Below are 17,932 nucleotides of genomic sequence, written 5' to 3'. Positions count from 1 at the left end.
TTAAGACTAATATCCAATAGTTAAAATGTCCTGGGTATTCAGAACAAAGGTCCTGTTGCATTTGTTGTCTTGGCAACACTCCTTTACGGAGCATGAACAAAATGATGAAACGCTTGTTTGGATGTTGGGCTTAATTATCCCTAATACGACTTGCAGTATACAACATTTAGAACAGCTCCTTTCCTACCCTGTTTTTGGTATCCTGCGGAATTCTAGCCATTCTCTCTGGCATACTGGCAGGATTACTGATGTATTTTTTTTAAAAAAATGTATATATATTCGTATACATTATTGCATATAATGAATAAGTAATGTTAGAAAAACTGATGTATTATATGTAAAAGAAAATCTAGTATATATTTTTTGTCTGAGGGAAAGAATACTTTTCACTTTTTTTAGTGATGCTTGCTGTCAACAAGAATTCAAATTGGAGGAATGATTGCAAAGGCTTTAGTTTGCCTTCTCTGTTAAGGTTTTTGGAGCTAAAACTAAATTTTGCTATTTGCACATCTGCTACATCACAGCCAAACCCTTCTGTTTGTACAAATAAAAGCAATAGGCCACATTCAGCTGGAGGGCAGGTATGCTCTGAGGAGGTATAGCCAGGTTTCTCTTCACAAAATGGTAGTTTGTAAACTGTCTCTTATTTTGTGGTGCTTTTCTGTTGTCTGGAACTAGCTTCCTGTGAATTATTTTCTACTTGTTTTTGTAATCTCCATGCTCTTTTGAATACCTTTTCCCAGTAAATTCTATAAGCTAGGTATCTTGTAGCTGGCTTCTCAGGCAGCCCCATCTTTGTTGCTTTGTACGGCAGTACAACTTCACCATGCTGTTGGGCTGCTGAGATGTATCACAGCTGTATTGTGATGTTTTTCTTAACTTCAGAAGTAATCAAGTAGAAGCTTTGCTTGCTTGGTCATTCTTAAGCCTGTTGCTCTTGAGGAAATTTGTGACAAAAGTTACAATATCTGTTCAGCTATTCTATCTTTTTTTTTGTGGGAAAAAAAAAGATCTCAAGAGCTGTGTCTTTTCATTGGTAAGTGGTAGGATGGGGAATTTCTGAAACTGATTTTGTTACAAAAGAGAAAAATGCTGGTACGAGGCACTGCTGTAGTCCTGTTTTGAAGGGTCCTGTTGTGCATTAGAAAAGACGTTTAGATGTAGAGCTCAGTGATATGGTTTAGTGGAGGACTTGTTAGTGTTAGGTCAGAGGTTGGACTCGGTGATCTTGGAGGTCTCTTCCAACCTAGATGATTCTGATCTGATTCTGAAGTGCATGTTGGATCATCTCTGCATATGAGGATTGTTCTATTTTGATGCTGCAAATGTGAAGACTCCCATTTCTGGATGAATTAAATGAATAACTGACTTGAAACTGTTACCTACTTCTTAGAGCCTTATACATTAGACTGGAAATTTAGTTTCCTATCCCAGAGTCACTCTATCATCTGTTGTTTCAAGAGTAAGTTTTTTGAGAACTTTGATTACTGTTTTCTCCTGTGTGATATGAAGCAAAATCAGTATTACTGAATTTGTAGTAATGTATCCATTGCTACAGGATCAGACTCGTGTTAAAACCCGTATTGTGGCTTCACTGTTCTGCTAACACAGACACCAATGTTTCTATTTAAATAGTCTCTCTTTGGTAGTAGAAAAACAATGAAGTTGACATCTGACCAGGGTATCTGACTTTTCTTTCTTTCGTGGAATGTGACAAGCACACCTGTCTGCTTTAAATGATTTAGGGACTTTGGCAAGCTGCTTTTTTGAAGTTTACAGCAAAGTATGTTGTAATGCTAACAGGTGCTAGGTTTTTTTTGTAAGACTTAGTTGGTGTCCTGCATGTGAAATTTTTTAAAATGTTTTTCTTATACTAATTACTCAAAAGACATATAACAGTAACTCTAGTATTTTGAGGGTTCTGTAGAATTTTGTTCAGAGGACTTTTAATTTACGCAATTTGTATGTCTTTATAGGTTGTAACATCTTGAGAATCTAGTCTTGTGAAATTAAAAAATAATAAAAAGGATAGTTCAGTGGGAAGGGACCTCCAAAGGTCAGAGACCAACTGCCTGACCACTTCGGGGCTCACCAAAAGTTACAGCCTATTGAACGCTGATAGGCATGGGGCAGCAACCACCTATCTGGGCAGCCTGTTCTGGTGTCTAACTAAACTCTCATAAAAGTTTTTCCTGATGTCCAGTCTGAGCCTCCCCTGGCACAGCTTTGAACCATTCCCGTGTGTCCTGTCACTGGATACCAGGGAGAAAAGAGGAGTGCCTCCCTCGCCCCTTCCTGTCCTCAGGTAGTTGCAGAGAGCAACAAGGTCACCGCTCAGCCTCCTTTTCTCCAGGCTAGACAACCTGATTGCCTGGCCTCTCCTCACAGGAGATGCCCTCTAGCCCTTTTACTAGCTTTGCCCTCCTCTGGATGCTTTCAAGGACCTTAACGTCCTGTTTATATTGTGGAGCCCAGAACTGTGCGCAGTATTCCAGGTGAGGCTGCACCAACGCTAAATATAGCAGGAGAATTGCCTCTTTTGACCAACTGCTATCCACCTTCTATATACATTATTCTTCTCAATGATACAAACCAAGTAGGATTATTCCCTTAATAATCTCTTAATAATTGCTAAAACATATAATAATCTATAGGGTTGTAGCTGGTGTAGTTTGGAGAAATTTTACATCCTGTTCAAGGCAGAACTTGATGATAGTAGCTGTTAAGCATTCTTCTTAACAACGTTACTGCCTCGTAGTTAAATTCATTATACAGCAGTAAGAATAACTGAAGTCTGTAAATGCAGGTTTATATGTACGAACTTGCTGACGAAACCTGAAGTTTATCTTGTAACTATTTCAAGAAGACAGTAATAACAGTTCATTTCCTGTTATTTTTTCTACCTAGATAACAGTAGGAAATGTCGAAGAGAATTCACGTGGGGTCCAGATATTGCAAAGACTTCATAGTCAGATTTTGTTTTCTAGCTTGGAGTTGCATCAGTGTGGTTCAGGAATGTATAATTAGGGAAACAACGAAATGTGCTGTTGACAGAAAAGTATGTTTGGCATCTCAAATGCTGACCTCTTCTGACATCATTAGACTTCTGAAGCTCTGATACAGGGATAGCAAAGTGGCTTATCTGGGTTTATTAGTTAACACTCTGACATACTGTTTTGTTATTGTACTTTAAAATGCATTTGCATGGTAATGGCAATGTTTTCAACTTTCTTAAGCATTTGTGGCCACTGCTCAACTAATTTGTCATGTTCATTAAGGTTCCCACAGTAGGGGAAAATAGTGCTTCATAATGATTCTGAAGATCAAAACATGGCATAGAAGCAATTTGTCAACTAACAGACTGAATTTGCCTCTCAAACACCTACATTTTGCAAAATTGCCTAAAAAATACACGTTGCTTAAAAACATTGGAGTTCCTGGAAAAATGTAAATTAATGGATATAAAAATAAGTAAACATCTGCAGTCTGTTCCCCTGAATGGTAAATCTGCATTTTATTTAAATTACTTTCAATTTGTGAAAGCTTTTCTCTAGTAATTTATTATTCAGTCTAGTAATTTATTATTCAGTGTCCTGATATTCTGTGCTTTTCTTCTGTTCTTTTTCTGTAAATACTTAGGATGACATATGTAAGTAATATTATTCAGGTAGGACTTCTAGAATATAACAAAAAGAGGTGGAACTATTCCACCGTCCCTTGATATTGCTCATGTTTTGTGAAGTGAATGTTAAATTTTTGTTTCATATCCTCTTTCCAACATCAAGAAATGCATTTCCCTGCAGAAATGGAGAATGTTTATTGTTCTGTAATGAAAAAAATTTTAAAATATCCTTAGGTCTTTCCACCATTTGTGATGAAATAGAGGAGTACTTTGTGAACACTACAGGAGTACTGCAGAAGAACAGTTGGGTCAACAGTTTAGCGATGCTTGTCAATGTTATTTGTTTCTGACACCTCTGACAAAGCAAATCTAACATTAGCCAGCAAAGGGATAGCTTTGCAATTGAATACAGTTTTGCAGTGTATTGATAGTCTGCGTACTAGTATACAGTTAAGTATTTACTGATATCTTTAATACCCAGTGAGAAGAAATTAGCAAAACGCTACCTTAATAGTTTTCAGTATTGGTCCTGTGAATCATCTTTAGATGTAGCTGCTGAAGCTAAGAAAAATCTGCAGTACTGTTCTTGGAAAAGAAGCAGACGTGAAGTGTCTGAATCTAATCCTAGGCCTTAAAGCTATCACTTCTATTTGTGGGATTTCAGAAAATAGAGATCAAGAGCTTTAGAGCTGTGTGACCATTAACAATTTCCTTAGACCTGCTTTGTATTATGATCACTTAGTATTAATAAGTTTATCTATCTTTGAACAATCAAGTGGAAGAGGCTGTGTTCTCTAATCAAGTACTGCATTTTGTCTGACATATAGCTTTCCAGCAGCATGTTGCTAGCAGCATCTGGCTACTCCAACAGAATATTCTGCAGCCTTGACCTCTCAAGGTTTTTTTTGTACTGTTGGTATTCTTAAAGGAAGAGAGGTTAGTTAATTTCTGTCTCTTTCACTGTCAGTTGACTTTGCTGTCACTGCAGTTGTTTTCCTTTAATATACCTGACTAATTTTTTGAATGGAGTATTGGTACTAATGTTACTGTATTTTTGTGTTATCATACTTACACAACATGATGTTTTGTTTGTAACTTTAGAAACAGCTTTATATATAGCACATTTTTAAAGACAAAAGGCAGCAGTACTTGGTACTGATAATTACATATTTTAAATTTTGTTGGCTGAAAAAGCTGCTGGAAGCTGTAAGTTCTTGTCAAAACCTTGGGACTATTCCAGTCTCTGGCTGACAAAACATGTTAAGGGATATAGGTGTTCCCTTCCTTCTGTTCCACACTAAAACGTGCTTAAAAGCCAGAAGCACGATCAGGTACTATTTCTCAGCTCGCTAAACAGTTAAGTTTCTTGTTTTTTTTCTGAAGTACTAGGTGCCTTTGGTAACATAAAAAGAACGGAGAGGCTGCTGTATTCCTTTATTTTAGAGGGGCAATATTTGTCCTAAGTCTGGCTTCGGTTATTATTTATACTGAAATACAGCAACGAAGTAAATCTGAATCTGAAAATGGTGTCTAGACATTTACATTTAGTGAAAAGGAGTCAAAGGTATAAAGTGGTGACTTTCCCCTGAAAGATTCAGTAGAATAAAATGTGTCAATGAAGTTAATCAATTATAGCTTGCATTGAGTTTTTGTCTCTTAGCGTAAGATGGATGTGCCGATGCCTGAGAAAATCTGTAACTTTTCCAGACTGTAAATGGTTGTTCTTACTAGTTTTAAAAGAGTTATTCCCTTGTAACAGTATACAAGAAAGAGATTTCCATCCATATCACAAATAGGTGTAGAAAACAAGTCTTTGGTGATGGCAATGTGTTTACCTTGGAAAATGTGAAGGTACAGTTCTGCTCAATAATTCGCTTAGAAAATAATCTTCCCTGTTCTTCTTCTTGCTATTCTAAATAATTAGTTCAGAAAAAGTGATTAAAGTCAATCTTTAAGCCTTTCATAAAGATAACATGTAAACGAGTTGGAACACTCTACTGTGGTTTAAGATAAGGTTTAAACCAAGATACTATAGGTTCCCTAACCCACCCCTTTCATTTCAATGACATGATGATCTTTTGATCAGTGTGACATGAGAGCTGAAACAAGGTGATTCAACATATTCTCCTCACAAACTTGTATTTGAATCTTAAGTAAGCAAAATAATTTAGTTTTACAGTGCAGGCAGAATATTAATAAATAAGAAAATCTTGGGAGCATTCCATAGGTACAAAGCAGAAAATTGTTTAAATCCATCCATCTGTTACTATACCAGATCAGTAGGAGGGTTGTTAGTTTGTGTAGACAGTCTCAGGTAAGGCTGATCTTCTCTCAAAAGAGAGGAGTCTGCTGACAACATCGGATATGTATACAGAAGACATGTAACAAAGCTTTGCAATCAACTTCTTTATGGTACTGGAATAAATGAGATATGAAAACAGCTCCATCTGCCATTTTCTTTCTTGTAGGATATCTTGAATAATCTCGATTCATGTGATCTTGAAGATGATGATCTTATGCTCGATGTGGACCTACCTGAGGACCCACCTCATGACAAAGGTTAGTAAAGTAGCCAAGCAGTCTTACTGTGAGACTGCATTATGGGTTTAAGATATTTTTGGATTTCTTTGTTCTAACTTCTGCTTTAATAAGATGCACACTTTCAATTGGTTTTTATTTAGGTAACTTTCTTTTCTAAAATGTAGAAATTAATACAACTCCTACACTTGAATTCTAAAGTTAGAAATTTACTGCCTTTTTATTAAAAAAAAAAAGGCAAAACCGACCCAAACTAAACAAACATTGTTGCAGACTGTTTCTTTAAACTGTGTGTACAATAGGCTTAAACTGTGTGTACAATAAGCTTTGAACTTTGAAGTTAGTACTTCAGTTTCATTTTCAAATATAGCTGAAGTATGTTGCTGAAATATGTTGCTGGAATGATATTTTCAGCTTTGACAGCATAATTCTTCTTGAGATGGTTGTCATTTTGTAGAAGAAAGAATTATCTCCTAAGATATTTTATACGCTTTAGGGTAACAGCAGCATTAAGTCTTAAGATGCAATATTTTGAGGAGTTTTTCATGCACTCTTGTTGTCTGTGAGAGTGCTGTCAACCTTTTCATGGGGAAGACAGATGCCACTAACACAATACAAATTTAGACCAGAATTAACTGGGTCAGGCAAATTAATGCCACACTTCTTCAAATCCTAGCCTCCTTTGAGGCATTTGGTTTTGGTCACTCCAGCTTATACCAGTTGTCACTGACTGTGACAATATCTTCAGATGAACAGGAATGTTGGATGTGGACCACAGTAGTGTCCTACCCTGTCCAAACAGGCACTGAAAGAAAAAAGCTTTGCCTGTTTTGTGTACTGTTCAGCTACCTGCTGAAGTATGGGGTAATTCAGTTGCTTTGACAGTACATTTGAGTTCTTCGGATGAAGACTCCTACAGGTATGTTAGCTATGAAGCCAAATTAACAGTAAAATAAATAGTCTGCCACCTACAATAGCAGTGGCGCATATAAAGTGCAATACTTAACCTTTTAAATCTCAGTAATTTTTCCAAAGTACTCGTGTGAAAAGTGCTTATTGATGACTATTACTGCTGTGCTAGTAGTCAACTTTTCAACCCAGACATTTAAGTTTCTTTTTAATTTTCTGGAATGAATAACAAACCAAGCATATATGATAACTCACAGTGCTCGTGGTCACGCACTAAGCGTTCTTTCAATAATAGTAATTGTTATCCAGTTGGAAAAACTAAGAAACAATTTTAAGGGATAGATCAATTTTTTAAATTTTTTTTGTTTAAAAAGCATGCGGCGTATCTGCATCAGTAACTTCATTTCAAACTAATTTTAAAAATCTTCAAAATATGTGCATTTTAAAGGTGAATGTTTGCTTCGCGAAAAAGTTAGCTTGCTATTTAATCTGACTATGGGTGAAATATTGTGTTTACTTCACTGTTTTCTGAATTGCATCAATATAATCTGTACTCACACTGCTACAGCAAGTATCTGTAGTGTTCACATAGCTGGAATATGTCTTGTGACTGCAGCAATCTGTGCTGTTTAAGCTGGTGGTTCAAGTGGAGAAACTATTGGTGTTTGGGATAGATTTCAGATAATTACTACTGTTCTAGGCATTTTTTTGAAGTAGGTTTCCATATAAAATTAATGTGGAACGAATTGGGTATCTCTGCTATTATCACTTCTCTGATAAAAATTCAGTGATTTCAGAATAGGCTCTGAAAAGAGGAATTCAGACGTCATCTCATGCTTTCCCTTAAGCAAACATGACTAACCACAAGTGAAGTTTGTTCTTTGCTAATATCCATATGGTTTTCATTCAGTGTCTCAATTTGTTTTCCAAAGATGTGTATCATAACTACCAATGAACTTACTGAGGGCTTATTTTGAGCTGACCCGTTTGAAATGTCATGCAGTGTGAGCTGTAGAAATATGACTCTAAAGGAAAACAAATCTTTTGTTATTTTAGCTGTACAAGTTATTTTCTTACATAAATATTCGGTTATTGAACTAGTTGATTAAAAATGGAATTGGAGATAGGAGTGAGTATTATAACACCTAGCAGCACTTTTTGCCAACCTTATTTCCATGCTTGTGTGCAGCTTCACTGATGTCAGCCTTTTAAGACTTTCCCAGGTCCACGGAAACTCTCCTTGTTTCGTTTTGGAGTGGAGGATGCCGCTTGGACACTATTTATAGCAGCAGTTCTAGTTCAACAAGTATGCAGTGAGTGAGGATGGCAGCCTTAAATCACAGGGTAAAACTGGGCTGCCTTCCCACCAACACGCAGGCTGGGAGCTCAGCAGGAAGGAAGGCCTGTTTATGAGCGTCTCATGCGCAGCTATGTCTGAGTAGGCAGCCGAATAAAACAATGTACTCTTGTGTAGATTTATTCTTCTAGCAAAAGGCTGACAATGTGAGGAAAAGCTGGTTGGGTAAGTGAAGGAGACGGGGCAATGGCAGAATAGCAGTTTAGGACTTTTTCACTGTGTCTGACTGCACGGGTAGCAGTTGTTTTGGCTTTGTTTCTAGTGGTTTACAAGCTGTTGCCAAATATAGCATTTGTTTGCTTCAGAAGTTTGTGGAATCTGCTTTGCTTTACAGAAGTTAGTGTTTTAAAGAGATTTCGTTTGCTTAAGTCATGCTTTTTGTCCAGGTAAACAAAGATTAAAATTGTTTCAAGTTTGATCACAAGACAGATGACTAGAGTGAGAGAGATATGTAATTTAAGTACTGAAACTAGTCTTTTTTGTAATGAAGTTCTGGCATTTTTCTAAAATACCGTCTTTGTGTTTGTGTTTTGTTCTAACTTCTTAAAATCCTGAAGATACTAAGAAAGAGAAGAACATGTTACTTTTATTTTGTTTTCCTTCCCTATAGACCTGTCTCCTCCAAGTGATTTTCTTCTTAGATCTGAAATATTGTTAAGGCTCAACTCTGTAGTTTCTGCTGCAGATTACTTTTATTCTTGTAACAAGTTATATATGCTAGTAAAAACCTGAGTTCATTACAGCAGTCTGCTGGATTCTTCTAAAAATGCTTGCTTTTTTTTGGCTGTTTAAAAAAACAAACAAACAGATTTTACATTGCATCCATTATCAGCACCAGCACGTAGTAAATATTGTATTACAAGGTCTTGGGAACAAATTTTTTATTTTTACTTTACACTCTGTAGAGGAATGTGAAAATATGAGCCGTTATGATAGACAAGACAGAAATGCTAGACAACATCAGGAAGAATTCTGGAAAAGAGCACCACAACAACGATGGAATACACAAGATCACTATCATCTTGGCCATACTGAGCACTATATTCATGGCAAAAATGATCTGAACAGGTAAAGACTTGCTGCCTTTACCCCCATTAAAATACTATGATGAGAAATCTTTTGTATCAAAGGTATCAAGTGATACTGAGTATAAGACATTTGCAGAATAGTTGTATGTTATTGAATAGCATGTCTGAATGGGAGCATCCCTCAGATTTGTAATGATTTCTTTGTAAAACTATTTTGTCGTGGGTTTTTAATTAAAATACAAGTGTTTTGCCTTGAGCTGGAACTTACTTGGAAATGTTGAGATTTATTAGTTGTCTTTATAGGATACTATAAATGGCTTGCTTAAGTTAGCGTATGTATTCCATGGGGAAATAGTAGTCTTATTACTTGCATGTTTTAAATTTGCAGTTTTTTTTCCTTACCAATTTGTTTTTAAAATACATGTAATCTTGTAGTTTGTATAGGCTATAGCTTGCATGACTGAGTTTATAGAAATTATGATGAGCAAACTGATTTAGGGTACTGTAGATGTTGGTCTGTGGATTTGTGCAAGTGGGAAGGAAAGTGAAATAGCACTGGCATTTTCTGATTTATTTTCCTCTGTATACCACAGTATGTAAATACAGGCTATGTTACATAACAATTAATTTTACTAAATGCTTCTTAGCTCTGGTTTGTCATCCCTGTGTGTGCGTATGCATGTAGATACATATATGTATACATTTTTTTTTAATCAGGGGATCAAGCTACCTAGAGTCTCCTGTTGGTCACTTTGAAAGCTATGGGGCACCAAATTGTTACCAGGCTCCTAGACAGCTGGTGGGCTTACCGGAGAATACTGTGATGCTTGATGAAATGACACTTAGGCACATGGTCCAAGACTGTACAGCTGTGAAAACTCAGTTATTGAAATTGAAAAGATTACTACACCAGGTAAGCTGTTTAAATGGTGGAACAAAAGCTAAAAAGTATGTTGGAGAGTTGTCTCAGTTGGTTTGTCATCTGGCCTTATTAAACGGTTTTCATTTTCTTCATGCATTGATTTAGTGTTTAAGAGTGCACTTCTTATTGCTATGTAAAATAGTAATTTTCTGCCTTTTCAGCACTTTAGTGAATGCGAAAACATTATGCATTAGTATTCTACTCCTCCGTGGAAATAATGGTAAATTAAATCAGTGGATGTGATGACAGGCTTTTATTTAATAAAGTCCTAGAAGGCTAGGAGTAATGAATAAATAAAAATCTATCACATTGAACAAACTTGCATTCAGCAAGTCAATGGCTATAGCTTCTTCCTTTTAAAACAAACAAACAAACAAAACCCTACAAAAACAACCTTTTCCCTCCCTTTCCTCATTTCTCAGTGTTTCAGCAAGAAGCTTAGCAAATCCTGCTAGGTCATCTCTACTGGAAGTACTAAAACTTAACCTTTCCAGTGTATTGTCATAAGCTTTTAAGGAGCCTTTTTCAATTTAACCTCAAAAATTGGCAAATTGTTGGAGTTGATAAACTGCTGGATCATTCTGCAAAAGTGTAAGATTTCAGCTGCAAAAATTCCTTTGTCTTTAAATAAATAGAAATCTATAGGACCTCCTCTTTAGATGCATTTACAGATTAGCATGTAAAAGTGTGCGTGATGTTTTCTTTAATATTAGGTTTATTGTTGTTGCTTCCTAACAGCATAATATAATGGTAACAACTTTGTGCCTTAAAAGTAAGACACTAAGACAAAGCACAACAAAACAAAAAGCAAATCAGTCTCGAGGTTAATTGAAGGATATGACTCTGCCTTTCAGAAATGTGAATATTTGCTTCCTATGGTAACAGAACACTGGAGATGTTTTTCCACTGACAAAATCAGAAATACTATTGTACAAAGTGTCAGAGAGGGAGGATGTGTTCTTAAAGCCTAGTAGGCTGCATAAACTGTGCCTCCCAACAGCCTTGAGCGAGTGATTAGTGCATGAGATAACAGGGAACTTCTTGGCCAGAACTCTTAATGCTTTTGACACAAGGGCAATTAAACAACTAGACAAAGGATCTGTATACTTGTAGCTCATTGTGTAAAGGTGTGCAAGCTATAGCCAAATAGCATGTGGCCTTGCAGAATGTGGTATTTTAAATCTTGCCCTAGTTTATAATAGTCAGACTTGTCTGGAAAGTGATAAAACATGGGCCTTGCCTCAAGCCTTGTTTAAAAAAAAAGTTACAGAAGAGACAAGTAGCTGCTCCTAAGGTGTATGTTCTTTAAAATTAGTTGCTTTTCTAGTTAAAAGCTTGATTTGTTTTGTAATAACAGCAATGAATAAAAATTTTGCATTTTTGCTTGATTAAGAATAACAAATACAACTTTGAAAACATTACATGAACTTTAGCAGTCTCAACACTGAACTAGGGCTTGATCTCAGTCAGGCTCATATGACAGGCTGCTTCTTAAAATATGAGAAAAAGCAAGATGCGGAGTGAGAGCTCCTTTCAAACACTACTTTTAGTAAAGGAAGCAAAAGTTTTGTCTTTGCTTCACGTATATTTATATAGGTGAGATATATTTTTAATGTATATTAAAATATTAATGAAATATATGTGTAAGTATATTTAAATGTGTAAATACACTACTAAGACTTTACACTACTAAGACTTTACACTACTAAGACTTTACACTACTAAGACTTTACACTACTAAGACTTTACACTACTAAGACTTTACACTACTAAGACTTTACACTACTAAGACTTTACACTACTAAGACTTTACACTACTAAGACTTTACACTACTAAGACTTTACACTACTAAGACTTTACACTACTAAGACTTTACACTACTAAGACTTTACACTACTAAGACTTTACACTACTAAGACTTTACACTACTAAGACTTTACACTACTAAGACTTTACACTACTAAGACTTTACACTACTAAGACTTTACACTACTAAGACTTTACACTACTAAGACTTTACACTACTAAGACTTTACACTACTAAGACTTTACACTACTAAGACTTTACACTACTAAGACTTTACACTACTAAGACTTTACACTACTAAGACTTTACACTACTAAGACTTTACACTACTAAGACTTTACACTACTAAGACTTTACACTACTAAGACTTTACACTACTAAGACTTTACACTACTAAGACTTTACACTACTAAGACTTTACACTACTAAGACTTTACACTACTAAGACTTTACACTACTAAGACTTTACACTACTAAGACTTTACACTACTAAGACTTTACACTACTAAGACTTTACACTACTAAGACTTTACACTACTAAGACTTTACACTACTAAGACTTTACACTACTAAGACTTTACACTACTAAGACTTTACACTACTAAGACTTTACACTACTAAGACTTTACACTACTAAGACTTTACACTACTAAGACTTTACACTACTAAGACTTTACACTACTAAGACTTTACACTACTAAGACTTTACACTACTAAGACTTTACACTACTAAGACTTTACACTACTAAGACTTTACACTACTAAGACTTTACACTACTAAGACTTTACACTACTAAGACTTTACACTACTAAGACTTTACACTACTAAGACTTTACACTACTAAGACTTTACACTACTAAGACTTTACACTACTAAGACTTTACACTACTAAGACTTTACACTACTAAGACTTTACACTACTAAGACTTTACACTACTAAGACTTTACACTACTAAGACTTTACACTACTAAGACTTTACACTACTAAGACTTTACACTACTAAGACTTTACACTACTAAGACTTTACACTACTAAGACTTTACACTACTAAGACTTTACACTACTAAGACTTTACACTACTAAGACTTTACACTACTAAGACTTTACACTACTAAGACTTTACACTACTAAGACTTTACACTACTAAGACTTTACACTACTAAGACTTTACACTACTAAGACTTTACACTACTAAGACTTTACACTACTAAGACTTTACACTACTAAGACTTTACACTACTAAGACTTTACACTACTAAGACTTTACACTACTAAGACTTTACACTACTAAGACTTTACACTACTAAGACTTTACACTACTAAGACTTTACACTACTAAGACTTTACACTACTAAGACTTTACACTACTAAGACTTTACACTACTAAGACTTTACACTACTAAGACTTTACACTACTAAGACTTTACACTACTAAGACTTTACACTACTAAGACTTTTTACTCTTTGATGGTAGTATCTTGGTAGTATCTTGGTAGTATCTTGGTTCTCATTTGGGTGAGAGTAGAAGCGTAGTCAGTACTAGGATTTTACTAGGATTTTACTAGGATTTTACTTTTATGGTAGTATCTTGGTAGTATCTTGGTAGTATCTTGGTTCTCATTTGGGTGAGAGTAGAAGCGTAGTCAGTACTAGGATTTTACTAGGATTTTACTAGGATTTTACTAGGATTTTACTTTTATGGTAGTATCTTGGTAGTATTTTGGTAGTATCTTGGTTCTCATTTGGGTGAGCGTAGAAGCGTAGTCAGTACTAGGATTTTACTAGGATTTTACTAGGATTTTACTTTTATGGTAGTATCTTGGTAGTATCTTGGTAGTATCTTGGTTCTCATTTGGGTGAGAGTAGAAGCGTAGTCAGTACTAGGATTTTACTAGGATTTTACTAGGATTTTACTAGGATTTTACTTTTATGGTAGTATCTTGGTAGTGTCTTGGTAGTATCTTGGTTCTCATTTGGGTGAGAGTAGAAGCGTAGTCAGTACTAGGATTTTACTAGGATTTTACTAGGATTTTACTAGGATTTTACTAGGATTTTACTAGGATTTTACTAGGATTTTACTAGGATTTTACTAGGATTTTACTTTTATGGTAGTATCTTGGTAGTATCTTGGTAGTATCTTAATTCTCATTTGGGTGAGAGTAGAAGCGTAGTCAGTACTAGGATTTTACTAGGATTTTACTAGGATTTTACTAGGATTTTACTAAGATTTTACTCTTTTGTGGTAGTATCTTGGTAGTATCTTGGTAGTGTCTAGGTAGTGTCTTGGTTCTCATTTGGGTGAGAGTAGAAGCATAGTCAGTACTAGGATTTTACTAGGATTTTACTAGGATTTTACTCTTATGGTAGTATCTTGGTAGTATCTTGGTAGTATCTTGGTAGTATCTTGGTTCTCATTTGGGTGAGAGTAGAAGCGTAGTCAGTACTAAGATTTTACTAGGATTTTACTAAGATTTTACTAAGATTTTACTTTTAAAGTAGTATCTTGGTAGTATTTTAGTAGTATCTTAATTCTCATTTGGGTGAGAGTAGAAGCGTAGTCAGGTTTCAGGTGTGAGGAGTAGTGTTTTTTTTAAAGAAAGCTGTAAATAAACTCGCATGATTATCTAACCAACCGTGGCATGCCACGCTACAGCACGTAGCACGTAATGAATGTATACCCAGCAGACTCCTAGGGAGACTGGATGTGCTGTACTGGATTCACGGCTGTGGCTGTAGCTTACATAACCGTATCTAAAGCATTGTCAAGTAACAGCTACAGCAGCATGGGATTTGTGTTGAATTAGGAGTTCTGCCTGGAAAAATAAGTAGTTATTAGAGTAGCCTGGCCTTCTCCCAACTCTGTGAGCAGGATAACAATGCCAGCAGTACACATGCTGTCTACTTGCTTCTCACATAGTGCCATCAGTGTGTTTTAAATCAAACAGCGAAATAAAGAATAGGGGTCTATCTCATGCAGGAGTTTTGAAATTTTCACTGTGGTAAGTGTAAACTTTGGATTCTCCAGTAATGTTATACCAGCTTGTATGGAGAATATACCTTCTTTTCACACTAAATGTGGTTTTAATTATTTATGGAGAGATGTTGAGCTACTGGTGTATGCTCTCACTTAAAATTTAACTGAAGCACTAACTTTTTTGTTGTAAGCAGTCTTTAACTAATTGACATCTAAATGTTAATGCCTGTTAAATATTGACTAAGGTAGCTCATTTGCATGCCTAATAGAAAATGTTTTATTTTGATCTTAAAGATTACTTCCTTCCTCATCTTCCTCCTCAATTTCTTAAACTTGTTGCTCTAGCTTGAGCAAAACTAATGTGTTAGAGCTTCCTTACTTAAATAGGGATTGTATTATTTAAGGAGCACTGGAGCCTTTGATCTAAGGAAGGACTGACCATGGTCTGTAGTAATTCCTCTCAAGAATGGCAGCAGAGATTCCCACTCAACTTGTCTTATCTCAAATAAGCACTTACATTTTAAGGAGGACTAAAACATGAAGCAGTTTACCAAACTGTAAGGTCTGTGAAGCCCTTTTCTGGGGGAGGCAAGGCTTATAAAAATGTTTCTTTCCAAATTAATTTCCTTTCTATTCATGAAAGCTGTTTTTCAAGCACACATCTTCAATGTAGCATCAGATATGACTATCTGAAATGTATGAAGAAATATGAATGGAAAGATAAAATATGTGGTGCAAAACTGTTAAATGCGTCTATATTTTTGCTGAGGGATTAGTTTTGTATGTCATTTGAGTTCCTTTGAAGTATGTATTGCTCTTTTCTCTTTGCATCTGCATTTACTTGTATTTTTTCTTAATCATGAAATGGTTCATCTCATTGATTTAACTATTTGACAATTGCATATATGTCAGCAACTAATTGGACTCTTTCTGAAAATGCATGTAAAAGATGTTTTTTTCTTGGAAGCTGCACTTTTTTTTTAGGAATCTTGTGACCTCTGAACATCACTTGTGTGATGGCTTAGTGATTATTCTGAAATGTTAACATTTTTAACCATTATCTGAATCTAGTAATTTTTGCTAGTACAGACACATTTGAATATGAGCTATAAAAGCAATAATTGTGTAGTTAAAAGATACTCATGAGATAAAAAATCTTTCTCTGTTAAAACGGTGTATAGGAACTTACTTAATGTGGCATACCAGATCTTCCACAGCAGCTTAAAAAGATGTTTAGATGGAGTTTGGAATTTTAAGATGATTGTTAATGGATTTTGCTTCACCTTGAGACGGAAACAAGTAGTTCATTAATATTTTGCTTATTTTTTATTAATACTTTGGCTGTTCTCTGAAATAAATTCCTAGCTGGAACATGCTACTGTCATGGAAACGTGGGGATTATTGCTCTGTTACTACTCAGCAGGGGAACTGCAGAATTTACTGGAGCCTGTCATTCTTTGTCTTTTGTGTGTGTTTTGAAACTGTAAGCTTTTCTAAGAGACATGAAAAAAACGTATGGGGCACTAGTAATATCTGCTAGTTACTGCTGTAGGCTTGTGCATATTGGGAACTGGTGATGATTACCGTTTATATACCCTGCAGCCTCTTATTGCTAATATAAATGGAACATAAAGAGTTCTGTCTAGTCACTAGAAATGACAACAGAAAAAATGTAGGATTGTTTGAGAACTTTGTTATATTTGCAGAAACCTTGCGCTCAAATCTGTTTCAGGATGCATGGTCTGTATTATGTAGCAGATTTTCCAGTTGCCAAGTGAATTTTAAAGGATCCATCCAAACGCTTATCTGCTAACTCTTCTCTGAAATCCTTGCTTTCTACTTTACAGGAAAATAGATTACAAATGGCATTGATAGAATAAGATCTTTGTTTATGTTGATAAAATGATTGAAGTTAGTGCTCTGTAGGGGGAAAAAAGTGCTTATTGGAATTTGCAGTATTTAGAACACAGCACAAAATGTAGCATTGCTGATTTTATTTTTATTACTCTTTTCTGGGCTCATGACGGAAGCATGGATAGAAGAGTAATAGTCAGAGCTTTCAGCTTCTTCACAGCAGGGACTGAATTGAAAACAAAGAAAAATGTGGGGAGCTGAGGATTGAGAAACTAATGCAAGGCATACTCCAATGCCTCAAGTAACTTTTAAAATGTTTAATCATGCTACAGTGTGATTAAGTGTAGTGCAAAGGTGATCAATAAGCTGAATATATAATAGGAGATGGTTAGGCAGACAGCGGTTTAAATGAAACAAAGTCTAGCCTGGGTTCAGCCAGTTGAAGGAATAAACTGAAATTTGGTGAGGAGCCACACAAAGAGAAGAACAAGTCAGAAATGAAATAAAATGAAGTATATTAGAAGCCTGTGAGAGTCAGTGGCCAACCAGAGAGTGAAGAAGATGGGGCAGAATATGTATGTTGTCATAACAAATAATTGTGTTTACTGAACTGCCAATGTGAGAGGAAACTGCTTTGTTTTCATGGCCAAAATGAAGTCACACTGAGAAAGATAGAGCGTGTGTCCCTAGGTTGACCAGGTCTGAACAAACTTCAGAAAGCTGTGGCTAAGGCTTATAAATCAGCTTAATAAATGTACCATACTAAATGATTAGGAATCTATCTTGAAATAGCCATGGAAGCAGTTTTAGGAATTACGGGATGTTGCACTTTAGGCAGATATGAAGTTTGTTGTAGCCATTTAAATGCAGTGTGCTCTGTAACTCAGGGCACTCAAGGATGGGAATTCACAAGCCCCG

General features: G+C 35.6%; 1 protein-coding gene across 9 annotated transcripts in view; it reads left to right on the top strand.

Annotated features, from left to right (window-relative positions):
* The window catches only part of CCSER2 (coiled-coil serine rich protein 2), a 72,694-nt gene that overhangs the window by 28,152 nt on the left and 26,610 nt on the right, over window positions 1–17,932 (top strand). For all 9 annotated transcript variants that reach the window (XM_080597913.1, XM_080597918.1, XM_080597910.1 and 6 more), the window contains 3 exons: window positions 6,091–6,181; window positions 9,332–9,494; window positions 10,172–10,367. In XM_080597913.1, coding sequence (XP_080454039.1) covers window positions 6,091–6,181; window positions 9,332–9,494; window positions 10,172–10,367 — 450 coding nt within the window. The remainder of the gene's footprint in view (window positions 1–6,090; window positions 6,182–9,331; window positions 9,495–10,171; window positions 10,368–17,932) is intronic.

This window comes from Anser brachyrhynchus (assembly GCF_964034855.1).
Source record: "Anser brachyrhynchus genome assembly, chromosome: 6".
Taxonomy (NCBI): Eukaryota; Metazoa; Chordata; class Aves; order Anseriformes; family Anatidae; genus Anser; species Anser brachyrhynchus.
This window is presented reverse-complemented; position numbering and strand designations above follow the sequence as displayed.